The sequence below is a fragment of the Sciurus vulgaris genome, assembly GCF_902686455.1.
Source record: "Sciurus vulgaris genome assembly, chromosome: 9".
Lineage (NCBI taxonomy): Eukaryota > Metazoa > Chordata > Mammalia > Rodentia > Sciuridae > Sciurus > Sciurus vulgaris.
Window position 1 is genome coordinate 1,912,102 of NC_136469.1, and position 26,949 is coordinate 1,939,050.

Below are 26,949 nucleotides of genomic sequence, written 5' to 3' on the forward strand. Positions count from 1 at the left end.
TCAGTGCACCCTGGAAAGGTCACTTATTCCACATATTTCAGTGCATAGTATTTCTCATCCAGGAAATAGAAGAGATACAGCAGTGATTAAGACCGTCAGCCAGACACACAGGTGGGTCAAACTCCGTAACACTTCTCCAGACAGAAGCCCGTCCGTCCCGTCCTGTCAGATTCCAGAGGAGCAGGGTCTCCTGTCGCCCTCAGAGGAGGCTGGTGGTGTGCTGAGAACTGCCGGCTCCGAGGGCTCGGACACAGTGCTCCACGCACATGCTGACCACAGCTCTCCTTCGCTCTCCCTGCTTGTGGCCCTGCCCAGGTTGGAGCTCGCTGGAAAGACGTGGTCTCCAAGTGCACCCGGGGTCACTTCCAGCCGCTGCTCTTGTTTTACGCCAACCCAGACGGCACGGCGGTCTCCACTGAGGATGCACTCAGGCAGGTGGTCACCTGGTCACATTACAAATCTGTTGCAGAAAATATGGGTAATTCTCTTCACAAACTTTTTTTCTATTATGAGAATCAACTAGAAATACACTGAATATAAGTGGATGTTGAGGCCAGGTGTGGTGACCACGCTTGGGACTCCAGCTACTCAGGAGGCTGAGGCAGGAGGATTGTAGGTTCAAAGCCAGCCTCAGCAACTTAGTGAGGCTCTGTCTCAGTATGAAATTAAAAATGGGGGAGAGGAGACGGGGACAAGGCTCAGTGGTAGAGCACCCCTGGGTTCAGTCCCCAGTGCCAAAATATATATATATGTATGTATATGTATAAATATATATGTTGAGAATAACGTGAAAATTGAGTTTTAGTAAAGGGATTCAGGAACCTTCTACTGTTCCTGTTTATCTTTACTATTCTTATGTAATAAGTGTTGGGGTGGAACCCAGGGCTTCCCACGCCAGGCAAGGGCTCTGCTGCAGCCACACCCAGCCATTGTTAGCCTTTAGGAGCCTTCCCTGACGTTGGCCCCGAGCACACTTAGGGGTCACTAACATGCGGTGGCTCTGGAGTGCCTATAGGGTCACCCCCCATCCCCTGTCACTGACCCTGGGGCACTGTAGGGTCACCACCCATCCCCTGTCACTGACCCTGGGGCACTGTAGGGTCACCCACCATCCCCTGTCACTGACCCTGGGGCACTGTAGAGTCACCCACCATCCCCTGTCACTGACCCTGGGGCACTGTAGGGTCACCCCCCATCCCCTGTCAGTGACCCCGGGGCACTGTAGGGTTACCCACCATCCCCTGTCAGTGGCCCCAGGGTGCCTGTAAGGTCACCCACCATCTATCAGTGGCCCTGACCACCCGTAGGGTTACCCACTGTGGTGCCTGGCTGGTAGCTCCTCCAGGTGGTAAGTGTTGAGCTGTCCAGTGGGGTGGTGGACGGGAGCCAGGCCTGGACCCTACAGAGTGTGCAGGAGAGAAGTGTTAAGCAGTCTGCCCACAGTTGGAAATGCCTGCAGAAGTGGTGCAGGCCTGGAATCCCAGCGCCGGGGAGGCTGAGGCCGGAGGATCATGACTTCAAAGCCAGCCTCAGCAAAAGCGAGGACCAAGCAGCTCAGTGAGACCCTGTCTGTATAAATACAAAATAGGGTTGGATGTGGCTCTGTGGTCCCGTGCTCCTGAGTTCAGTCCCCAGTACCAAAAAAAAAAATTATGCATGCATCTTTTCTCCTAATGTGATGGAAGGAAATGATACATTTTTTTTTGTTTGTCTTTTCAAGAATGTGAGAGGTCTGCAGTTTATAAGTCGGATAATTGCAGAGAGAATGAGTGTAGCGATCACAGAAAACCGAGAGAAGGTCAGAACCTTCAGAGTGAGCTTTCGTCATTTAACCGGAGCCCTGTTCAGGCAAGCGGCGGGAGAGGAGCAGGTATGTGCAGGGTGACCCCTCTGCCCCCACTCTCCTGTCCTGGTCACCCAGTGCCTAAGACACACACATGGTGCTCAGCTGACCCCCTGTCCTGGGAGAGAGTAGCAGGTGGACTCCGGGCAGTGCCGGAGGAGACTGACGAGTTGCCAAGGGGGTTGTGAGAAGGCCCCGCCTAGGCCCAAGTGGGTGAGGGGCTCAACGCAGCACTCCTCCGGGGGCTGCTTCTACGTCTCCTACTCACTCCCTCTTCTCCTCCGTGATTTCTGCTCTCAAAAGCCTCCTCCTGCGACTTGAGACTGATTTAAGAGCTTGCAGTACCCTGTGCAACTAGGGTGTAGAAGCAGGAGCATGGAGCTAAGGGTACTCAGGGGTTCAGGGGCTGAGATGTGGGTGGTCCAGGGGGTTCAGAGGCTGAGATGTAGGTGTCAGGGTGGTCCAGGGGCTCTGAGCTGTGGGCGCTCAGGGTGGTCCAGGGGCTCTGAGCTGTGGGCGCTCAGGGTGGTCCAGGGGCTCTGAGCTGTGGGCGCTCAGGGTGGTCCAGGGGCTCTGAGCTGTGGGTGCTCAGGGTGGTGCTGAATGGTCTGAAAATGATCTGTGTCATTGTAGGAATGGTTTCTTTTGCAGTTAAGTTGAGCCACAGTGATCAAAGGGAAAAGATAAAAGACATCTCCAGAGAATGTGCTCTGAAGGCCATCGAACAGAGAAGCTTGCTTTCCGCACAGAGGAAAGATTTAGAAAAGGGGCAGAGGAAGGACACAGCCAGACCCAGAGGTGAGTGCAGAGTGTGCAGCATTCATTTTAAGACACTGCTAGAAATCTCCTTCTGAAATGGAATCTCAGAGCTTTGAAGTGGCTTACCCTATCTGAGCACGTGCATGTTTTACGGGAGCTGTTTCTCAGCCTGCTTTCTTCAGTGCACCATGGCAAATCTGAGAGGCAGTTTTCCTGGCCCTCAGGGAAGTCCAAGGGAGGACGTGGTGTTCAGTTTCCATGTTTTAGCCTTTCCTAGTGAATCTGCTCCCTGATCTGGCACGAGAGGTGCAGAGGGTCACCAGGGAGGACTCTGGCCTGCCTCTGTTCACGGGTCCCGGGGTCCTGCTCCCTCCAGGCTGAGGACTCTGGCCTGCCTCTGTTCACGGGTCCCGGGGTCCTGCTCCCTCCAGGCTGAGGACTCTGGCCTGCCTCTGTTCACGGGTCCCGGGGTCCTGCTCCCTCCAGGCTGAGGCTCTGGCCTGCCTGTGTTCACGGGTCCCGGGGTCCTGCTCCCTCCAGGCTGAGGCTCTGGCCTCACTAGACATAGCGTCTGGAGAGTCCTGTGGCAGGTCTGCCCGGCCTAGCGGGGGGCCACAGCTGCACTGTGCTCTGGATCCTCCTGGCCTGGGCATGGCCCAGTCTGCTCTCTGCTGCCCCCTTGCAGCAGCAGCCGGCTGGGTGGATGTATAGAGAAGGAAATGTAGTCTTGACTTCTGTTGATGGTGAGGTATTTCTTTAAAAAACTATCTGTGTTCCGACTTGCGGGCCATTTCTGAAGTCCATTTCTTTGAAAATTGCCTCCCATTAGCATAAATGGGCACTGATGAAGTGCTTTCCATTCTCAGAGCAGTGTGATGGACTTCCATCCTCCCTGACCACCCAGCATTTCTTCTGCGTGATCCTTACTTGCAGCGGTGGTGTTGCTTTGCGGGGTCTGTTCTTGGTTTTGATTGTGGTCCCTTTTTAAGGTGTGTCTGACGAGGAGCCCTCACATCTCAAGCCGGGGTCACCGTCTGCCCCCAGTGGCTTTGGGAGACAGGGCAGTGCACAGCTGAGCCGCAGTCCGGGGAAGGAGCCCTGTCGACAGGAGCGAGTGGCCTGTCGGGGTCAAGCTTCTGGGCACACGGCCAGTCCCAGCGAGTCCCAGGCACCTATTGCAGGAGAGAGAACAGCCGGCAAGGTCAGCAGCAGCGCCGGGTGTGGCTCGGACAGCAGCCGGGGCTCCCGGGACAGAGCGCGTGGCCGCAGCCGGGGCCGCGGCTGGAGGCCCCTGAGGGAGGCCTTGAACGTGGACAGTGTGCTCGAGGAGAGTGGGAGGAGACCGCACAGCCCACGGCACCCGTCCGGCTGCAGGGACAGGCCCCAGGGTGACCAGGAGCAGGCCTGCGACAGCTGGTCCAGAGGAAGCGGGAAGCCGGAGGGGCTGGTGACCATCTACGAGGATGAAGGCAAGCCAGAGACGGGAAGCAGGAGCTCCCTGGACTCCAGCGGGAAGGGCGCAGGGAGGAGGAGAGGCCCCGCAGAGCGCGGCACACCCGGGGATGGTTGGCAGATGCAGAGGACTGAGTCCGGGTACGAGAGCAGCGACCACGTCAGCAGCGGCTCTGCCAGCCTGGATACGGCGGCTGCCGATGGAGATGGCCCCGTGGAAGCCAGTGGTGCTGTTGCGGAAGCAGGACCCTGCAGGTAACAGACCCAGAGGGGCCTCCACCCTCCTGTCCACAAGGCGAAGCCCGTGTCAGAGTTTGGGGTCCGTTAAGTGTAACAGCCTGTGGAAACGGGCTCCGCTCTTCCTTGCACCTGGAAGGAAAGGCCTCGCCGGGCTTTAGTAGTTAGTTATCACTCCAGAAATAAGAGCTGTTTACTCTTAGGAAATTTGGGAAGTACGGAAGTGTATCTGCGCTTCCATCCCTGTACCGTGAAGGTTTACCTGCGGGCCCTGGTCTGCCAGCCCTGTTACCTCATCTTTGACACCAGGCTCAGAGCCGGGCCGCGTGCTGCTCCACAGCCCAGCCCTGGGGTTGGTTCTCCCCTCCCCAGTGTGAGAAGACTCGGACTCAGCCTCGGTCACTGTGCCTTGCTCTGTGCTCAGGTGTGTGCTCAGCTTGCCGACTGGGTTCTCAGGTCAGATCTCACTTTCTGCTTTTGGTCCTGAAACGTCTTAGTCTGAGCTGTGATTTGACCATGCTCCCCTTTTTTTTTATTTTGGTTCCAGGGATTGAACTCGGGGACACTTGACGACTGAGCCCCAGCCCCAGCCCCATTTTGTGTTTTACTTAGAGACAGGGTCTCACTGAGCTGCTTAGCACCTCGCTTTTGCTGAGGCTGGCTTTGAACTCAGGATCCGCCTGGTGCTGAGCCACTGGGATTACAGGCGTGTGCCACTGCGCCCAGCTTTGGGCTCGCTGTCAGAATGGCACATTTGTAAAAACCAGCAGCTCGCGTTTTATTAAAATAATAGTTCCTGTAGAGAGTTAAGGAAACCATGTGGGGAGTGGTTTCACTGGACGCTCAGAGGTGGTCAAGGCAGTGGGAGAAGAGGGCGTGCAGACGCCCCTGGGGCGTGGGGCTCATGAGTCTGCCTTGCAGCCTGTCTCCTGTGGAGGCGAGGTCCCCCTGCCTTGGCACGAGCCGACGTGTGGGTTGATGGGGCACCTGGCCCTGGCGCAGCCCGGGGCGTGGACTTCTCTTGCTCCCTCCTTCCTTCTCTGAGATCAGCCGGGGTCCAGAGTGACCCCTGTGTTCCACACTTTTTTTTTTCTAGTGACCAGAGCAACATGAGCAGCCCAAACCCAGAGCGTGCAGACTGTGCCTCCCTTCAGAGCGGACACCACGCAGGAGGTGAGCGCCCTTCGATCTGTGAGCCCAAGTGGACGTTCTGTTTGGTCGTAACAGTCACTTTAAAGTGAGCGAGCCGTCAGCGATGCCTTTTGGCCAAGGCGTGAGCCACGCTGGTGAGGAGCAGAGGGGTGCGCCTTCCTGCAGCACCTCGTCCACGCTGTGCTGCTCACGTCGCAGCACAGCCTGGCTCCTGCGCTCGGTGCCCTGCGGTCCGTGACCCAGCGTCCTCCGCTAGTGCCCTCTAGCTGTGCTGCTCCGCATCTCTGCCTGCCTTGTCAGCAGCCTGGCTCGGGCGTGGAGGGCTCGACTCTGCCCTCCACAGGGGCAGCTGCCCTGGGCTCCTCGTGAGGGGCCTGGCCCCGTCCTCAGGCTGGACCGGCAGAGGCCGGAGCACGGGTGACCTTCTTGAGAGGCTCGCATCCCCATCTGCCGAGGGAAGGCTCCTGCTCCCTTCTTAACAGCTGGCCCAAGGACCATGGTCTTTCTCACTGACCATCCCACCTTTAAACTAGCAGGTCTGCGGGGCAGGCAGAGAGCATGTCCAGGTATCCTGAAACGAGGACAAGGACGCAGGAGCAGCAGACAGAGGATGGGGGAGGGAGGGCGGGAGGATGGGGCTCTCAGCTCCAGCAGCCTCTGCCTGCAGAGGACGGGGACGGGCCAGCAGCTGGGTCTGGGCATGTGACGGGGCTGCAGAGGTCGGGTCTTAGCAGTCCTAGGCTCATGGTGTATGCCGGGCGGGGCCAGCTTCGTCCAGGAGGGATGCTCTCCTGCTCACGCCCCAATGGCCAAGTCTTAGAGGGAGCGGGAGGGTGGACAGTGCAGTTACACAGCAGCAGCAGCTCCGGTGAGGCAGTGGGAACCCGGGAGCAGGGCGGCGGCATGGGAAGAGCTCCGTGTGGAAGCAGGGGTGCAGTGGGGTCCTCCAGGGGTCCTGGAAAGCCAGTAGCCATGGGCTTGCCTGGGGAGATGCCCTAGGGATGGGGGACAGCCCCGCCAAGCTGCCTGGGGACCGTGGTGGAGGTGCACAGTTGGGGGAGGTGGCTCCACGGTAAACAGCCCTGAGCAGCAGCTGCGGCCTCGCTCCTCCTGAGCGTTCTGGGAGGACTTCCCCAGCTTGGGGGTGAGCTCTCCTCCATGGATTTTGCTTTCACCAGTGCGTGCCACCGGAAGGAAGGTGACTGAGGGGATAACTCCCCACCTGAAAGGCCGTGCCATGCCGGGTCTGCCGCTGCCTCCAGTCTCCTGTGACAGAATCCTTGCAGGTCAGGAGCTCCTGCCAGGCAGGAATGCTGCTCTGCTGGCCAAGGAGCCTGCTACTGGCCAGGATGGGCACTGCTCGGCCATCATCCAGTCCCCATGAGGCAGGTGCATTTCTGTGTGAGTGTGTCACGTCACCGTCCAGTCCCCAAGAGGCAGGTGCACTTCTGTGTGACTGCATCATGTCTCCGTCCAGTTACCAACAGGCAGTTGCACATCTATATGATGGTTTCATGTCACTGTGTGTTTTCAGGGTGTTTTTGACAATGGGGAACTGCAGTCCAGTGTTGCACCTAGATGACTGTGTTCAGGGCCTGGTGTGACCGTGGGGAACTGAAGTCCAGTGTTGCACCTAGATGACTGTGTCAGGGCCAGGTGTGACCGTGGGGAACTGAAGTCCAGTGTTGCACCTAGATGACTGTGTCAGGGCCAGGTGTGACCGTGGGGAACTGAAGTCCAGTGTTGCACCTAGATGACTGTGTCAGGGCCAGGTGTGACCGTGGGGAACTGAAGTCCAGTGTTGCACCTAGATGACTATGTCAGGGCCAGGTGTGACCGTGGGGAACTGAAGTTCGGTGTTGCACCTAGATGACTGTATTCAGGGCCTGGTGTGACCGTGGGGAACTGAAGTCCAGTGTTGCACCTAGATGACTATGTCAGGGCCAGGTGTGACCGTGGGGAACTGAAGTCCAGTGTTGCACCTAGATGACTGTATTCAGGGCCTGGTGTGACCGTGGGGAACTGAAGTCCAGTGTTGCACCTAGATGACTATGTCAGGGCCAGGTGTGACCGTGGGGAACTGAAGTCCAGTGTTGCACCTAGATGACTGTATTCAGGGCCTGGTGTGACCGTGGGGAACTGAAGTCCAGTGTTGCACCTAGATGACTATGTCAGGGCCAGGTGTGACCGTGGGGAACTGCAGTCCAGTGTTGCACCTGGATGACTGTGTTCAGGGTGTGTCCTGACAGTGAGAAACTGAAATCCAGTGTTGCACCTAGATGACTTGTTCAGGGTCTGGTGTGAAGGTGGGGAACTGCAGTCCAGTGTTGCACCTGGATGACTGTGTTCAGGGCCACGTGTGACCGTGGGGAACCGAAGTCCAGTGTTGCACCTAGATGACTGTGTTCAGGGTGTGTCGTGACCGTGGGGAGCTGCAGTCCAGTGTTGCACCTAGATGACTGTGTTCAGGGTGTGTCGTGACCGTGGGGAGCTGCAGTCCAGTGTTGCACCTAGATGACTGTGTTCAGGGTGTGTCGTGACCGTGGGGAGCTGCAGTCCAGTGTTGCACCTAGATGACTGTGTTCAGGGTGTGTTGTGACCGTGGGGAACTGAAGTCCAGTGTTGCACCTAGATGACTGTGTTCAGGGTGTGTCGTGACTGTGGGGAGCTGCAGTCCAGTGTTGCACCTAGATGACTGTGTTCAGGGTGTGTCGTGACCGTGGGGAACTGAAGTCCAGTGTTGCACCTAGATGACTGTGTTCAGGGTGTGTCGTGACCGTGGGGAACTGAAGTCCAGTGTTGCACCTAGGTGACTGTGTTCAGGGTATGTCGTGACCGTGGGGAACTAATGTGCAGTGTTGCCCCTAGATGACTGTTCACTGTGACTGTCCTGTGAGCTTCTCAGTCTCTGCCAGTGTGGGTTCTGCAAAGACTCCCTGGAGTTTCATACTGCCTGGAGTTTTAGCAGTGCCACACTTGCCAGAATGCATTTGAAGTGTTTAATTCTGTCTTTAATATGAGTTTATAGGGAGGGATTTCCAAATGCCTTGAATCACAAGAAGGCAGAACTGCCTTGACCGAGGAGATAGTATGTGTGGCAGCAGGCGTTGGGGAGCTCTCCCCGCTTAAGGAACGCGGTGTTTTGGCACACACCAGCTGGCTCACACTTGCAGAAGTCCTGGGAGACAGCTAGAGGGTCCATGGGCCAGACCCAGTGGGCATGCACAGCAGGTCACTGCACAAGTTGGCAGGCCCAAGGGTAGGACTCTGACATGCTCTGACCTGCATCCCAGAGAAACTGTGCTCAGTGGAGAAGTTGGCAGGACCACAGTCACATCCCGGCCGAGAACAGTGTCCAGAACAGTGAGTTGGGAGGCTTCCAGTCCTCGTGTGGTTGGCTTTTGGGACAGACATACAGGGAGAGGAGGGAAGCAGGCCTTGCAGGGCCTCATGTAGCTGGGTCCATCTGCCATATGGGGGTTCTGGAAGAGGAGCAGGCTTGGGGCCCAGGGTGGGTAGGCGGACACCATGAGGTAGTTAGGACCCTTCTCTGGAGGTGGGGAAGGTTCTGGTTCGTTGCCCCAGCCTCTGTGGGAGTCGAATGCCAAGCCACTCTCCACAGAGCTGGCGACTATGGGGCAGACAGTGAGAGAAGGTGGGCATGTCTGAGGGAGAGGCGTGCAGCCGCAGAGCCCATGGCAGGGGGCTGGAAGGTCTGGAGCCCACAGGAGGGGGATTAGACTGGAGAGTCCTGCCTGGGGCTTGCGGAGAGCAGGGGTGCAGTCCCACATGGTCTTGGAGTGGACGTCACCATGGGGCAGTAGGAGCAGCTGTGGAGGCACATCAGAGGTGGACGCAGCCGAGGCAGAACTGACGCCTGTAGACGCAAGGCCGAGGTGTTTGTGCTTTAGCACGTGGTTCAGGGGAAAGGTGAAGTGCTCCCATTGGCGGATTCTGGATAAAAGACAGGTATTCGTGCTGGTTTTCATCTTTAGACTTTTCTGGAGTTTTCAAACCACTCTCAAATGAAAAGCTGAAGGAAAAAAGATGACAGTAGAATTAAGAGGAGATAGGGGAAGAAGTGAATTTTGTCAATACTTTCGCTGTGAGTTGCAAGGAGGCCGTACCTAGAAAGAAGTGCAGCCTGACGCTCAGTCAAGGCTCCACACTGGGTTCAGACGGAGAGGCAAGGCACTTAGGTCGTAGAAGAGAAGGACGGAACGATGGAGAGGAGGAGGGAAGGCATGAGGAACAGCAGAGCAGCTTGGAGGGAGGAGTTGCCCAGCGTGCAGCAGGCGCCAGCAGCTCTGCCATGACTCCCGCCCCGGCACTTATGGAGCCGAGGTTCCCTCCTGGGAGAATGGCGGGGTAGGCTGTTGGCAGGAGGGTCTGCAGCGGGGGCTTCGTTGCCACCTGGACCCAGGGAATCAGGATTGGTTCATCCTGCAAATCCTGATCTTGGACAAATGACAGTGAAAGCAGTTAATTAGTGATTTAAAAAAATCTGTTGATTCCCTTATTTCCTTCTCTTAAAGAAGTCTCCCCTTTCTTAGTGGACATAATACCCCAAATGTCACAAATCCTAGAACTGGTCAACACAGACACTTTGGGGACCAGTTTGTATGCACATTAGCTTGATAAATCCTCTCTAAAATGTTTATTGCCAACTACAGTGTGTTGTTCAGGGCGTGTTAGGAGGTGGGCTTGGGGAGAGACCCCCCCTCAGTGGAGCTGGCTCCCCTCTGAGTTCCACAGTGGCTGAAAGGCAGTGTACCAGCCTGATTTCCTTGCTGTTGCCAAGACCCAGCACCCCCAAATGGTTGCCTGTAGTTTTTAAACTTGCAGTATTGAAATTTGATTTATAGTAAAATAGCAGTGTTCTTCTGTGCATATGATTACAGCAATAAAAGAAGTTATTGACTCCTGCCTTTTATTTATTTTGCAGTGTTCCCAAATTTAGCTGTCAATAGTATAGATTATTATGTATTAAATTATTTCTCTGTTCTTTTTGGTATATGGTAAGTTGGGCTTGAATATCTGTTTTTAGCCAGTTTCATGACTTATTTTGAGTATCATATTTTCAAAATACATGTTTTTGTGATTTAGATTAGTGATTAGTGTAACACTCTCGAATGTTTAGGATTTGTAACAATATAAATTAAAACTAATAATTGCCACTACATTCTGAAATATCACTATCCAGGAGCAAGTTTTGCATCATCTAGACTGAAGTTAGGTGTTATTGCTCAGAGTCCATTAGACTTATGAACTCATCCTTTTACATAAACATGCATTTTGATTTCTTCAGTATTGTGCGGTAGAATGGTTTTGAATGCAGTTTCAAGGAGCCTTAGTCAGCGCTCCTGCCTTGATACTGAAGAATCTGCTGGACCAGTGTTAAAGTCAGACTGCTGGGCTTGCAAGGCCCCAGGGCCAGAAGCCCTCAGGCACTGGGTGTCTTGGTCGCAGCAGGGAAGAGTAAGTGTCTATTTTAAGCTGCTGGAATTCTGAAGGCAAAGCACTTGGCACATGCCTGCCAGAGCTTCCCACCTGTTCTGAAGCCTCTGCCACATCCTGCTGCCCACTGCGTTGTGACCTTGTAAGAGTAAAGCATTATTGGTAAGGATGAATATTTTCTTCATTTTAAAATTTTTTATCGTGTATTGACAAATTATAGTTGTCTGTGTTTATTGGGTGCAGAATGATGTTAAGGATTTTGAAAACATCATGAACCCATCAACCAGGCTTATTAACTTCTTAGCTTATTTCTTTTTTTGTGGTAGTAGGGATTGAGCACAGGGTCACTACCTCTGAGCTACATCCCGAGCCCTTTTTATTTTTTATTTTGTGGCAGGGTCTCAGTAAGTTTCCAAGACTGGCCTCAAACTTGTGATCCTCTTACCTCAGTCTCACGAGTAGCTGGTATTACAGGTGCACAACACGCACCCAACTTTAGCTTATTTCTTGTAAGTTGCATCTAAAGATTTAATGTCAGATCCTGATCATAATCAAATGCAATTTTATTCATCAGGTAGTTTTTATATCTTTTAGTCAATCACGTAAACTGCATTTGAACATTGAGTGAGTGCGTTTTTCAAGGTTCCCCGGGACCGACCTAGTGACTGCAGAGCATCTGTGGCAGACCCCTGGTAGCTGAGAGCCGCGCCTGCCTGCAGCCCCAGATGAGAGGCTGGAGAGGGCGGGGACTGGCACGGAGAGTCTGCACAGAAAGGCCGCGGTCACCGTGCCACTCAGCTGGTGCTGGCCACACGGCCTCTGCTTGGGCCACCGTGCTAAGGACTGTCATCTGACGCCAGGTCAGTAGCGTGGGAGCCGCCTGTGGGCGTGCTTGCAGAGGTGCCTCTGGGCTGGGATGCGGCCTGGGCAGCACAGTGGCCTCCCTGCCACAGCTCCCTCCAGTGCCGGCTGTGTGGCCCTTCGTGGCACAGGCACCAGACGACTCAATGGCCGCAGAACAGCCGTTCTCAGGCACGTGGCCGCAGAGAGCCTTGGTTTCTGTGGCCCGTGCCTGTGAGGTCTGCCCTGTGAGAATGAGGATGTTCCTGTGGAGAAGGGGAGCCGTCACCTGCTGACATGCATAGCATTTCAAATGAAAGGCACCAGTGAGGCGGCTGATGAGGTCCACGGCCTTCGCCGGAAGGGGTCCTGGCATGGGGAGTCTGCACCGCGCTTCTGTCCCAGCGCCGGACTGCTCTGGTGCTGGTGTGTCCATACACACTACTGGAAGACAGTGGTGCCTGGCCTCCTTGGAAGTGGCCGGTGTTCTTCACAGCACACCCACAAGCAGTGTCCCCCAGGCCGACTCAGGGCTCTGACCACGGGAGGGGACATCTGGTGCTGCAGCAGTGACAGGCGCTGACCTCCCAGCGCTGGGAGTCGCTGGGAGTCCTGGGAGTCGCTGCCGACTCCCAGCTTCTGTGTCAGCACCCGGACACGGGGTTGCCCAGCCTCGCCAGTCCCTCCCTCACGGTCTCTTCAAAGCCACGTTCGTCAGCGTCACCGCAGACAGCAGGCCCACCCTGTAAGCCCTGGAAATCGCAGGCCCCGTGGCTAGGAACTCACCCCGACTTCCATCCGGAGGCTGTGCGTTGTCGCTGGTGTACTCCGCCACCCCTCCCCTACGGCAGGTTCACTTTCGTTGTTTCCAGGAGGATTTCTGCAGAACCTTGCTGGACACCCACATCTGCCGCATCTCCTGGGCAGAAGTGTGTCCCATGATCAGTCCAGCTGGGTTCGGCTCGCTGCTCAGTCCGTCCTACGAGTGCTGTTCCTGAGACAGACGTCACACCAGGACAGGCCCCGAGAGTACTCGTGCAAGCCCACTGTGCTGGCCACGCTGTGACCCAGTGGCTCAGGAGGAGCAAGGTCCAGGCCGGCCGGGGTCACTCTGCGAGGCCCCACCTCAAGACAAAGTGCTGGGAATGTGCTGAGTGGTACCAGAAAGGAGTAGGGAAAAAAATCCATGCTTTATGTGTGCTTCCTTCTTTCTTGTACCAAATAATTTAAAACACATAAACTAATTAATGAAAAAAAAAAAACATTTTTTCCTGCTTCATCAAACATGCTTCAGTGAAACTGGCTTTTTGAAGCCCATAAGTGTGTGTCTGTGAAGGACACAGTTCCTGCTGGTCAGGGTGACTGGCTGCCTTCACAGGTGCTGGCAGCCTTGTCTGACCTGGTTTTGCGCTGTCCGCGTGGACGTCAGCATCTTGGACACAGCTGGCCTCTTGGTGGCAGAGTGAGAACAGTTGGACTGCACAGTCCTGGGAAGGTCCTGGTGGCCTCCAGGGCTGTGGCCACACTCTGGGAACTGCTGCCCTGGATAATGACACTTGGTACTTCCCACACCTTCTCAAAATTGCAGCTAATGTGGGAAGAGCATGAGTAGCTCTGTACTGTCTCGGTTGGTTTCCAAGACGAGTGGGTGGTGTGGTGCCCGCAGATGTACCTACCACACTCCAGTTACTTCTGTGTTGCCTTTTTACCCTGGTGCTTGCGATTTTTCTATTGGTGAATGGGCTGCAGGTCCCTCCTGCCTGGCGGAGGAAAAAGTTGGTTCTCAGACATGAAGCCTTTGCTGTCCCATAAGGGGCATCAGAAACCAGGATGCTAATGGGTAAACCTGTAAAAATCCAAATGCTTCAGTTCCCTGTATCTGTACCCTGTGAAACAGTCCTTAGATTTTGCAGTTGTAATCAGTTGGGTCTACTTCATCTGTGACTCGGAAATTAGTTTCATTTAGATATATTAAAGTTAGAGGGCAGTAGTCATTTTTTTGAGAGCTGTTTTAAAGTGATATTTCGTAGTGAGAGCTCTTGATGTGGATGATATTTTTCTCTGGGCATTAACAGTGTCATAGGCCTTCTGTGGACCCTCCTGTCCTTGCACAAGGGCAGAGCAGCAGGCCAGCTCCCATGGTACCATGGGGCTGGAGGCCCTGGTCCTAGTAAGCTGTGGTTAAAAAGGAGGCAGTAGGTGAAATGATGAATTCCAAATCTGAAGCTTTTCAGTGTCAGATTGCAGATGATTATTCATGTGACTTTGTTGAAATTAATTTCATAACTGATGATTAGGTGCCTGTTACATATCAGAATTGGGGGTGTCTTGGCCTCAGGGTCTGGCGTGGACTTGATGCAGATCCGGTTCCCATTTGTTGGCCATGAGGTTTTAGAGAACTCCTTAGCTTGTCTAAACCTCTGATTCCTCTAAGATGCCTTCATAAGGTTGCTGTAGATATTAAGAAGTACAAACTTCTCACAACTCAAGTAGGCAGTGACTAGTAGCTCACCTGTGCTGGTATGTCTCCTGTGTGGTCATAGCTCCGTCCCACCCTGTAATTCACTCACCATCCCAAGAATCCTGTGAAGTAAAGTGTGTTATTATCCCATTCCATGAAGGAGGAAACAGAATGAATGAGGAAGAGGCTTGCTTAAAGTTACCAGCCCATAATCAGAGGACCCAGACTTAGCCCAGGCCATCTGCCTTCCCACGCAGGCGATCCAGACTTAGCCCAGGCCATCTGCCTTCCCACGCAGGCGTCCCTCAGCACTGTGTGGCTGGTAAGAGGCCTCCCCAAAGCACCTGTCCATGCAGGGTGCTCGGAGGTGAGACGGGACTGAGGAGGCTGTCACTGACCAGCGCATGCAGTGTGGGCCCACTGGGTGGGCACTGCTGGAGGAGGTCCCTGGGGCTGCCCTGCAAGGGGGCATCCTCCCTGTGGCCCCTCCCTGCCCACCTGCTTCCTGGCTGGCCCAGGGGAGCAGTGCTCAGTGCTCCTCCACTACACCCTTCTACCACGGGGTGCGGCCTCACCCTCGGCTGGACCACTGCACTTGGCTGAGGATGAACTGAATGTCATAAGCCTCTCCTCCTATGCTGCTCTTGGTGGGCGTTTTGGTGACAGCGAGGCAAGCTGGCGGGAAGTGCTTTCTCAGTGAAGACTGTGAGGGAACACGGGCCACAGGACCCAGCAGGAATGCCCTCCAGCGCAAGAAGCATCAGTATCGCCAAAAGTGGGTAGTTCAGATAGGGGTGATGTTTTCAGCGAAGTCTCCAAGAACTCATTTTGTCTGTTCTTTAATTGGAAGAGAATTGCGTGTACACGGAAAACCTTCATGTAAATATACATGGGATGAGTTCTGCAGCATCATTTGAACAACTCTGTCTTCCTCTTCTTTTTCCCTCAACCCAGATTTTAGAAGACGATATAGGGACTTGGAAGCAGGCTGTGGATCCCCTGAGCTCCAACCAGAGTCACATCTGCAAGTAAAAAGTCATTTGGTGAAAAGGTAATGGTGGCATGTGGGAGTCCAGGACCTTCCTTCCCGACTGCCTGTGTGTGGGGAACCCTACGTATCAGGAGGGCCCAAATCCGTCGTACTCTCCTGGGAAGAGTGTCTGTCCCGTGAGGATCACCGTAGGACGTGCGCCCACAGGCAGCGGGCCCGCAGGGTGCCAGGAGCAGCACATCACTGTTCTGACAGGGTGGTCCTGTGAGGAGGGGCACGGGGGCCCCTCACGCAGGGCAGGAGGGAACAGGATCCCACCCAGTGCCCAAGCCCTCTGTGCACTGTTTCTCTGGCACCCGCACCCTGTGCAGGGACTTCTGCAGTCTGAGATGTGACGGTGAAGCTTGCATGGCTTTGTTCTCCCTCTTCCAGCTTTAGACAGGAGTCTCCTGTAGAACCTAGCCACCTCAGACTGATTTCCTTGACGTCCTTCACTGTTGTCCCTGCGACCTTCAGGCAGCGCCTCGCTGCTGCTTTGGCATGCCTGGGTGGATCCCTGCTGTGCTGCAGGGGCCACCTGCACTGAGGCAGATCTGAGGGACGCGGCGGACTGGACAGAGGCTGATGCTGTGCCTGGGCAGGGCAGCCTGGGGGTCCTCACGCTGCTTAGACGGGGGTGTGCGGTGTAGAACTTACAAGTCATTTATTTCAGGAATTTTCCAGTCAGTATTTTCAGACTGCAGTCAACCATGGGCAGCTGAAACTGTGGGTAAGGGGGGAACTGCTATATCTTACAAGTGAGAAAATGTGAGGCAAGATGAAGTGATATGCTCAAAGCAGTGGAGCTGAGATCTGATGACCCATCTGCCTGGCAAACGGCTCCACTCCACTTCAGTTCTGTGCAGTCACAGGAGAAAAAGTCAAGAAAAAATAATGTGCAACACATGATTCATCTTCACCTTAGGAATTAGTTATTACCTCATCAGAGATGATTTTGGTTCACTATTTAAAATCATGCACCGTCCTTACAGGGTCATGTGTCAGATTTTAAACATCTTCAGCCCCGTTGCCTTTCAGTGTTGGAAAGTGAGTGAGAACGCTTTAGAGTATGGACTTGTCTGCTTGTAGCATTTTCCATAAGTTCTGTACTGTATTTCATCACTGGTAAATGTGATTTCAGTGAAATGAGCTTTAAAGTACGTTTCTAAGTGTGAGAAATGGGATTTGTAGGTGGGGGTGCAGCTCAGCGGCAGAGTACCTGCATAGGGCCCTGGGCTCCGTTCTGGCACTACAGAAAAAGGGAGAGAATAGAAGAAATATGAATCTGGTAGTGAGGAAGGTTTCTGGTGAGCATTAGCATATTCTGGGTGGCACAATATTTCCCATTTCTATTGTGCTGCAGAAAGTAATATAAAACAAAACATGTGTTGGTGAAATCCAGAGACATGTTTATCCACTGGTTTCACCTACTGCATACCGTGTTTTAGCTTTGCTTTTCTCTTCGTATTTTAGGCCACATGCCCGTGAAACCAGTGGAAACTGCCTGCCTTCACCTGGCCCCCAAATACTCAAGGATGGTACTGCAAGGGAGCATACCCATCAGTCAGGTCAGCAGGAATCTGGAAGAGCAAACGGAGACAGATTCTCTGCGTGGCTCAGTAGAGACCATTCCGAGAGGGCAGCTGTGCCTTTTCACCTCGGTGACAGTTCACCTGGAAAGACAGTGAACAGTAATGCAATGACTTCCCCGTCTTCACCCCGTTCTTCACGTCCCAGGGCTGTTCCGCAGCAGACCATGACAGCGCCATGCTGCTATGAGAACTCTCCCTCCAGGGGACATGTGATTCAGCCAGCCTGCAGATCTGATGGGCGCCAAGTGCCAGAACTTCTTTGTCAACTTACGCCACCACCCTTGCCACCAAAGAAATATGCTGTTACTAGCGTGCCACCGTCAGAGAAAAGTGACTCTGTGCCCGATGTCAGACTTACCAAGGTGTTCAGCAGTTCCACCAGGCCAACTGCAGCGTCAGAGCTAGGTTCAGAATTCGGTGCGTGTGCAAACCACCAGAGATGCAAAGAAAGCCTTCGAGTGAAGCAGTGCACAGGCAGCAGAGCCCCCCGCCTCTTCAGCGCTGCAGCTTGTGGGTTTCAGGCACACTCGGCTGCAGTCACCGAGGCACCCTGCCAGCCAGAACGGGACTCCAGTTCTCCGTGCCCAAGTGAGACGGTCTCATTCACTACCTATTTTTCAGTTGACAGCTGCATGACGGATACATACAGACTGAAATACCATCAGAGGCCCAAGCTCTGCTTTCCAGAGAACAGTGGCTCTTGTCACAGCCCTTTACCACCTCAGAGCGGTGGAGGCGTAGGGCCTTTCACCTGATGGCCCTGGCCACGCTGCCCTCCCACAAGCCCAGCATGCACTGTAGCAGGCAGATGATGGAGCCTGCCAGCTTATCCGCAGAGGCCCTTAAGATTCCTACTGACCAAACCTAGTGACCAATAAAATTAGACCCCTGGCATTGTAAAAATCAGATACACACACACACACACACACTCGCACGTGCGTGCGCACACATAAATGAGTAGAACTATAACGTTACAATGTTTTGCTCTGTGATGATCAATTTATTGGATATTTCGGAAGTTCACTTTGAATATCTTGGCATACCTTGAAAAGCAGAAAGTCAGGGAGTATATAATATTATTTGCCGTATGTAACAGTTGAATGAAAATTAAATTTGTCCCCCTCTTATCTGGCTGGTAGACCTGTGAGTATCACACTGGTCAGTTCTCGTGTAAACTGCACATCACCTGCCCACAGCCTATGGGTCTAGTCAAAGCAGCGTCTGCCTTTTGAAGACACTTTTTGATGGAGTCTGTCCCCGACTTCTGCCACACCTGCGCCCTTCAAGTGTCTTTAAGAAAAATCGACCATGAGTTTTATAGCATTTTGGGGAAGATGCCTTAATGATTAACGATTTTTAAAATTTCAAGGTGAGAACTAATTTCACTCCTAGAACTTTTATCTTCAGAGTTAGCTGGTTAAAGTAAATAGACTTTTAACTATTGTATGTGTTCATAAATACTGCTTTAGCAAGATGAGAAGTCAAATTATGTAAATTTTAGTATATTTATTTATTTTGTTACATCTTTTTTTTCTAATTTTATGTGAAATGCTTTGGGCTGCTAATAACCAGTGTTAGGACTCAACCTTGAGTCTTCTTAACTGGAACGGTCAAACTGCCTGTTTCCTCTGCTCCCTTCTTACTTGTTCCTGAGTCTATTCATTTTACTCTATAGACTTCAGATGAACTTCCTGCCTTTCATAGAGAGGGTTTAATTTTAAGAAATGTGTAACTAATTAGGGCAGCCTTCCAATTTTTTCTTCCACCAATAGTTTTACCCTCACTACCTTTATGGAGAGTGCTTTCTTTAAAAAGTAAAGGGATTTTTATATGATGAACTTAGGAGCAAAAACAACTTCCTTTAACTGCCTTATCTCATTAGTTGTCAGTTTATTTTATACTAAGCTGATAACCTAATTGGGACATAGAATAGTTTTATAGTGTCTGTCCAGAGAATATAGAATTATAGAATGAAAGTTTTCTTTACATTCCTAAATGAAAAACTTCATAACTTTATAATATACTAGTAAATTTAATCTTGACCAATTCCATAAATTGTGGCAAATTATTCCAAAATGTAAGTGGTTAAAAATGAAGACTTTCAGATAACAGAATATGATTATGAAAGGTAACCTCAGAATTTGTCAGAATTTGGCCAGACTATCTTCTGCCTGTAGAGAACTTACTAGCTTTTCCTACCTGTAAGTTATCTTTTTATATGCTCTCAATTTAGAAATACTTGAATATCAACTAAATTTTTATCTTTTAAGAAAACTTGTTTTTAAGTTTTTATAATGGTAGCTTTGTAAATAATGTAAGGTTTATAGAATTATATTTGAAATATCAATGTTTTCATTGCTGCTTTGATAACATTGTAAAATACTAGAAGAGGGAGCTTCAAGTATTTTTTAAGAGCTTTCAAAAGCTTCGTGTGGGCACATTTTAACTTCTATTTGGTCAAGATGTCCAGTTGGGAATATATTAAACTGAAACATTTAATCTAATTTCTGTATTTAATAACAGTTTCATAAATCTACCTTTTCAACCCTATTTAGTTGCAAACATTAAATAGCAATGTCCATTTTTGCCTTTTAATGTACTGTTCAGTTAAGAAACCTCCTATGTAATTTAGTACTAAACAAACCAGAACCCGTTTGGTTTTGTTGATTCAGCACTCCAGGTAGATTCAGTCCATACTTACCAACTAATCATTCACATGTAAAATTTCTACTTCTGGGGGCCTGTTATTTTTATAGATATTTCCATGTTATAAGCTTGTAACTTTGTAATACAGACAAGCATTATTGAAATGCTTAAAATACTTGTCTTCAGAATTATATTTTCATGTGAAATCAGTTTCTTTTGGTTCAAAAGTTTTTAAGATAAAAGTTTAATTCAACATGGTTGGACTTTGCTTTGGTGAATTGTGTCCCTCCCCCATGTGGGTGGTTTATGGGAAATGGAAGTCAATTTAAAGCTCAGACATGCTTGGAATCACTGATCACGTCCTCCCAGGTGTTCCTGGCTAAAACCCGTCACATCTAGAGTACACGCCAGAGGGACTGGCAGGCTTCCTAGGATGAAGGCTTTGTGCACCAGTGGGTTCCACTGCTCAGCCCTGCCTCTGCAGTGACAGCGACCACAGACACAAACAGGGAAGGGACGTGCTGCTCCAATGAGCCCCAACACTGAAATTGGGTTGCTGTGATTTTTCTGTGAAAGGCTGATTCCTTTCAGTCCTTTGAAATGTAAAAACCATTCTTAGCTTAGAGGCCTTCATCATAAAAACAGGCAGTGAGCCAGACTTGGCCCAGTGCCCCCAGTTTACCTTGTCTTTGAGTACCACCTCACTGACCACAGATATCTTCGGTTTCCAAATTCAACTCCATACCTTTTGGGGTCAGGGTATTTGGTGCTCTTTATATGCTGTTTCAGGTTAACAGACCCCCTTAAAACTGTTCTTTACGCTAAGCCAATTCATTTCAAGTGGTACTTTGAACCTCATTTTTACTTACATGAAATCAAACGTGTGAATTTATAAATGAATTTTTACAATTAAAATCACATTGGTGATTCTTGATGTCTTTTTGTTATAGCAAGTTTCCGACTTTTTAGTGTCCCATTTATACACATCAAAAGCCTTCAAAGTGTAGCACTGAGCAGTTTACTAAAAATGGCAGTTTGGTGGTGGGTGCATTTCTCGTTCATCTGAGCAAAAAAAGATTCAGTCTCACACTGCCACCATATATAGTCATGTAGTGTATCATCATGTTAGTGAAGTTTTTCCAGAGAAAACTAACAGGATATAGGGGATTGGATGATGCCCTGTACGCTGGGAGGAAATTTCTTTGCTCAGTCTACTGGTTCAAACGCTACTCTAGAGAAGCACTCAGGAACAATGTCTCACCAGCTTTCTTGGATCCTTAGTTCACACCGACACACAGAAGATAGCCATCACATTAAGACTTCTACATTGTGGCTGTGCTAGAAATTTCCAGAGCAGTGACAGCTGTGGAAGTAGGTTGATTTCAGGCTCAGAAAGCTGGTACAGACCATGGTTACAAGACTTTGTGTTCTAATAGTGAGCTGTTTACAACCTTACCACCAGATAATCTGATATAATAAGCCAAATTCAGCTATGTAAATAAATGTTTATTAGACGAAATTGTTAGCAGCAGAAAAGCAGGTCATAATCATTTGGTAAACTTGGAGAAATCCCACTTTGTTCCTCTTGATGCTTCAACCACACCTCCACAGAATGTTCTCTTTATGCAGAGCAACAACACCCTGAAGGCATGACAAGAATCACCAGGCCTATGGAAATCATCCAAGGGCACTCTAGGCCGGACCCTAACCCTAAGCACCCTTATGAAAGGCAGAGGATGGAGAGTTCCCTGGATCTTGTGCCTTGTCCAAGAGGGAGGGGAATGCTTTACATAGTTCACATATGTCAAATGCCACTGATTTCAAGGACCAGCCAATTTCTGGCATCCACAGCATAAAGCTTTAAGGGCTACCTAAAGAGCTTCCAAGGTGCACAGAGCAGCTGCTTTGAGTGTGGCCTTTCAGATCAAATGCCCGCTGAGCACCCCTACATCAATAACATAACTTGATTTAAATAACAATTAGATTTGTGCTTGATAATAATTAGATTTTTTTTTAAAGAATAGCAATGAAAGAGCAAACTGCAAGGCAAGAATTTTTGTTTGGTTCACTGCTGTGTCTAAAATGCTGCCAGCCAATGATGAGGGCTCTGCAGAATGAGTAAATATCACACTGAGTTTGCAGATGTATTTAAGTAAGTAACAAGCATAAAACCAGATGTTTTGGAAGCAAGATTACCTAATACAATAATGAAAAGGAAACAGGCTCGAAACACACGGCTACTTGAGGGCGTGCAGGCAGGCTTTCTACTATCAGATGTTACGCCCTTTGTGACCATGGACCTGCTGACCAGAATGCAGCTTTTCAAAGGTCATGAAAGACTATTTAAAAACTAAGCATATTTGGAGCCAATACATTATGAACTCTTTTCTGGACAGCTTGTGTTAGTTAGAGCCTCTACACAATCTAAGAACACTAGTCCTTCTCTCAAAGTCCTTCTCGCACTTCTAAATAACTTCAATTTACAAACACCTCACCTCACCTCACCTAGTTATAAACTGCATTATGTGACTGAATTAAACACAGACCAACCCTTACAATATTAAAGACATTACTGTATTCTGGGTGAATATGCTAAGCTTTGAAAGTACAAACACTTCTATACCAGCCCCTATAAAGCCATTAGGTGTTTGAGTTTAAAATGTGAAATACTGGATTTAGTTTTAAGAACTTAGCTATGAATGAGCTCACTACTTATTTAGTAGTTCCCCAAATGAGTTAAAAGAACATGTAAAATGAAAGGATGGTCCCTCAGAGGTTTGAAATTCTGCAGCTGCACAATCCTATCTTCTTTGTTCAAGAAGACTGTAGTCATTTTCAGAATTCACTCCAGAATCCAGTGGTCTTGCAATGTCAGCAAACCCATCTGTAAAATCCAAATATTTGTCAAGGACATTTCTTCTACCCATTTTAACACTTATGCCAACCTCTGAAAATCGTAATTGTTTTAGTCTCCTGTCTTAATCCTAAAATGATTTACATATTGATAATTTTTTAAAAAATGGTGTAGAAAAAATGTTCAAGCTCCATTTTCCACCCAGAGCTGAGAATTCTGGTCATTATTAAAAACAAAAATCAAAATAAACAGGGGGCTGGACTGTAGCTCAGTGGTAGAGCACTTGGTGCTGGGTTCCATCCTCAGCACCATATAAAAATAAGAAAGATTGTGTCCATCTACGACTAAAAAATACTAAAACAAACAAACAAAAGTCACTGTCCTGGTTATTGGTCTCTACTAAAAATGGGGTGAGAAGGGGATGGAAACCTAAACGGGAATTCCTAAATGCCTGTGGAGGAGGATTTTATAGAAAGACCCTGTTACCATTCATCCCAGTCAACCCTCTGCCTTCATCTCTGCCACACCACCCAAGAAACCAGACACTGAAGTCCAAGACACCCACGTTTGCCAAAACTGAGGAACAGGGTTGGGGAAAGATAGGAACAGCCCTCAGCACCATGGCTAAAGGCTGATTACAGGAAATGAATAATCTGCCAATATCGGTGCCACTTCCACAGGGCTTCCCTCCAGAGGGCCCTCCATCTCCCTGCTTCTCTCCAAAACCTGCCCTTTATCGTCATCTGTCCCTCTTCTGGCTCTGCTGTTTCTCCCCTATAAGCTCCTTTATTTTATCCCCTGCCAGAACTGTCTTTTCAGAGTGGCAATGAAAACCGAGGGCATGGATTTTGCAAGAGAATTCTAAAGAACGTCTTGACTGCAGGCCGTGTCCCAGGACATGCGGGGCAGGGCAGGAGGAAGTCGGAGCCCCGGGTCTCCGGGAGCAGTGATGGGGTGGACGAGGCTGAGCTCACAGAAACGGGCATGCTCAGAGATCAGCGCATTTGCCTACAAAGGTCTCAGCCGTTCGGTTTGGACGTGTTGGTTCGAGTCCCTGCAGGACCTGCTCACGGTCACGGAGCGACAGGTAACGATGTGCTGCGTGGCGCACTTGAACCTGCTGCAACTCGCCCTCAAATCACTCGGCAGCATCAGCTGCACCCCGAATGATGTGTGACCCCATGTGCCGCCAAGGCAGTGGCCCAGCCGTGCACGACCTCCTCCTCCGCAGGGGCAGGTAACCGAGCTGCCGTCCCCGCCGCCCTTCTAGGGACGCCCTCCGCCCGGCCCGGCCCGGCCCGCCGCGGGGCTCACCAGGGCAAGAGGTACACGAAGAGGAACAGCACCACGTCGAAGAGCACGAAGAGCCAGAGGTCCAGCCAGTACGAGTGCTTCGGCAGCCCGTTGGTCCCCGCCTGTGGGGCCCCGGGCCCGCGCCGCCCAGGGCCGCCGTCCGCCGCGCGCGCCTCCATCCCGCCGCGAGCTCCGGGAGCTGCCCTGTCTACGCGACTGCTCGGGAAGCCGGACGCTGCGGGATCGCACCACAGCGCCCCGCCCCGGCGCCCCGGCCTGGCCCCCCTGCCGCAGCCTCCGTGACTGCCGGCAGGCGCCGCGGCCTCGCCCGGAAGCGGAAGCGGGCCGCCTCCCTACTTCCTCCCTGCTGCAGCTCGCGCGCGCAGCCCAGCGTTCCGCTTTCAAGACGGAAGTGCGCACACCGCGCCGGAAGCTGCGTTCCTGCCGTCGCGTTTCCTCGCGGGTTGCACGCCCGGGCGCCGACCGGTCGCCATATTACCCCGCGAGCGCCGCGAGGGTCTCGAGTCGGCGCCCGCCGGGCCTCGCGCCCTCATCTCCGAGGCGGCTCAAGCGGTGCCTGGCGGATCGAAGGGTCCCCGCCGGGATCGCCTGCTGGAAGCTCGGGTCGCCCTTACAGACTCAGCGCCACCCGAAGCCATCTGATTACAGGCCACCGCAGACCGGCTCCCGGGGCCCGTGCACAGCGGCCCGGCCGGCCTCGTGCGCAGGCGCGGCCGTCGCCCGGGGCGGTGCGGCAGGGCAGCAGCGGGCAGCTCCCCGAGGAGCGTGCCGGCGCCGGTCCAGAGCTGGGGCGGGCGGCCTGCTTCCCCGCGAGGGCGGCGCTCCCGCCGGTCACCGGCGCCCGCAGTGCGCGGGCGGCCTCGCGAGCCGGAGCCCAGAGGTTTGCAGACGCCGCCTGCGCGGAGTCGCCTCTGCCGGACGTCGGCCTGGTGGGTCCGTCGGGCCACGGTCGCCGCCGGCTGCCGATGTCAGGCCGCTTCCCCAGGCGTCGAAGCTGGGCCTCGGAAGCGTCCCCGCGAGCGGCCCTGCCTTGTGAGAGGTGGACGCCCCCGAGTCCTGCGCGCTGCCTGCCCTCTCGCTGGGAAGGCCGGGCCGTGCCATGGCAGAAGGCGAGGGGCGAGGGCAGGGGAAAGGCCACTGAGGGATCCAGGCAGGCGGCGGCCGCAGCCTGGCGGGAGGGCAGGGTAGGCAGGTGGCCTTGGGGACCGCATTCCGTTCCCCAGGGGTGCGCTCCAGCTTCCCAGGCCCAGCTGGCCTCCCTTTCCTCCAGTCCCCCATCCCACCGATGCCCCGTTCTGACAGCTGCCCGCCCTCGGTTCTGGCTTCGCCAGGATGGCCTCGAGCTTGGGAGAGGGGCCGCAGATGGAAGGGCCATGCAGACGGCGCTCCAGAGCCTGTCTTCAGCCTCGCCCTGTGCAAGCCTCCTGGGTTGTCGACTGTTCCCATGACAAGTGGATGTGCAGGTGTCGAAGGGTTTTTCCCGAAGTACCAGACTGAAGTCCAGGCACCGTCCGTCGTGAGCGCTGCGTTTTCCAGCCCCTTTGAACCTTGTCCCTCCCAGCAGAGTGAACAGAGTGCAGCAGGGGCTACAGGCTGTTATTCCTAGGAGCCGCAATGCAGTGCCCGAGGTAAGACCGCACCTCACTTGGTCGAGGTGGAGGGGGCTTGCGTGAGGACACCCTGAGCACCAGGTCGTGACCGCAGTGTTCTGAAGACTGCAGGTTTAGTTGAGAGGAATGTGGTCGTGGGAGGAGGTGGTGGACTTTAGCTGATAATACAGATTTGTTAGGCCACTCTGGCCACTAAGGCAGTAAAAAGCCTCCTCATGATCATGTAAGCATTAAACTAATATTAGAGCCACGGCTCCAGCAGTGGGGAACTTTGTTAATGGGTGTTTTACCCAAAAATATGTGTCTTAAACTCTTTTCTCATCTTTATTTCACTTTTCCTCAAAATATGTGTCTTAAACTCTTTTCTCATCTTTATTTCACTTTTCCTCAAAATATGTGTCTTAAACTCTTTTCTCATCTTTATTTCACTTTTCCTCTTTTTCGGATTAGGTGCCTGCCCTAATAGTGACCCTCTTGATTGGTACAGTTACATCTCCTTGTGTATCCGTTCATCCATTTTGTTTTGTTGTCTTCCATCTTTGCATACCTGTGAGAGTTTTTCCCCGGTGTTTTTATCGGTGCATTTTAATTAGACATAATGGTGGGATTCATTGTTACATACTCATACATGCACATGGTATAGCACATTCCCCAGTATTTTCCCTTTCCCTCCCCTCCTACCTCTCTGGTCCCTTTTCCCCCCAGTCTCCCTTTGATTGTCATGAGATGCCCCACCTTTTTTCCCTTTTCCTCCCCTTAATAGTTTTCTTACACAGCTGAACTGTCATTGTTATTAAGATGCAGCTGCTCTTTTTCTTCATCTCTTCCCACCTTTGTACTCACTGTTATTCAGGTTCTACCCTACTGGGCCAACCTGGGACCCAGCAAACACTCTTTTCACTAGCCAGAGTGCTTTTTGCTGTCATCCTCATTGAAACTGTTTTCTTTTTTGCCTCTGCACTTGGTGCTTATTGTTCCTGTTAAACTAGAATGCTTTCTCACCCACCTAAATCCTACCTATGCTTTGTGACCCAGCTCAGGTGCCAGCTTCATGGTTTCCTCACTACAGTTTACCCCAGTCTCTCTATTCTTAGTATTTCTAGCAAACCAATTGAAAAACCTTATATTTAGCTTGTCTGTAGGTATTTTGTATGCCATGCTTTCTTCTTGGAGAAAGGGTTATTTTCTCAAGACCAAGGCTGTGAAGTGTTTATTTTCATAGTTTTTTGCCTTCTTTAACCACCTATTATTCTCTCTACATTCATGGGGCTGTAAAGTAGGCCTGTTTTGATGTATTGGTCATCTTTCAAATTTTTCTCTTTCTCAAACTCAATAGAAATTTTCTTAATGATGTGTGGCACATTGGCTAGCTTTTTGTTAATTTTATGTCAGTAGTCTTCCCTATTAGAGTATTAAGTATTCTTTGAGGGTGGGAGACTATTTTTACCATCTTTGCAGTCTACATCACTCAACAGTGCCCTGGAAATGAAAGTATTCAACTATATTCAATTCAGTATTCAACTATATTTTGTTTACTGTGCTACCACTAACACAGTTCTGATCAAAAAGTACTTAGGTCATTATCTCTTAGAACAAAATAGTGTAATAACACCACTAGGATCTAACACTACTGATCTATCATTCTAAGTGGGGATACTTTTTGAGGTTCTTTTTTTTTTTTTTTTTTTTTTTTTTAAGTACT

General features: G+C 51.4%; 1 protein-coding gene and 1 long non-coding RNA gene across 4 annotated transcripts in view; both read left to right on the plus strand.

The window, feature by feature from the left end:
• The window catches only part of USP53 (ubiquitin specific peptidase 53), a 43,894-nt gene extending 21,546 nt beyond the window's left edge, over nucleotides 1–22,348 (plus strand). For both annotated transcript variants that reach the window (XM_079152899.1, XM_079152900.1), the window contains exons 9-15: nucleotides 316–478; nucleotides 1,721–1,870; nucleotides 2,495–2,641; nucleotides 3,592–4,309; nucleotides 5,388–5,464; nucleotides 15,156–15,252; nucleotides 16,705–22,348. In XM_079152899.1, coding sequence (XP_079009025.1) covers nucleotides 316–478; nucleotides 1,721–1,870; nucleotides 2,495–2,641; nucleotides 3,592–4,309; nucleotides 5,388–5,464; nucleotides 15,156–15,252; nucleotides 16,705–17,578 — 2,226 coding nt within the window. In that variant the 3' untranslated portion in view covers nucleotides 17,579–22,348. The remainder of the gene's footprint in view (nucleotides 1–315; nucleotides 479–1,720; nucleotides 1,871–2,494; nucleotides 2,642–3,591; nucleotides 4,310–5,387; nucleotides 5,465–15,155; nucleotides 15,253–16,704) is intronic.
• Nucleotides 6,815–8,319, plus strand: LOC306669081. Of its 2 annotated transcripts, XR_013766017.1 has the most exons (4): nucleotides 6,815–7,067; nucleotides 7,418–7,475; nucleotides 8,005–8,239; nucleotides 8,300–8,319. It is a non-coding gene; the product is annotated as an uncharacterized lncRNA (long non-coding RNA). The 2 variants fall into 2 exon arrangements; XR_013766018.1 differs by lacking the exon at nucleotides 7,418–7,475.
• Nucleotides 22,349–26,949: the final 4,601 nt, after the last annotated feature.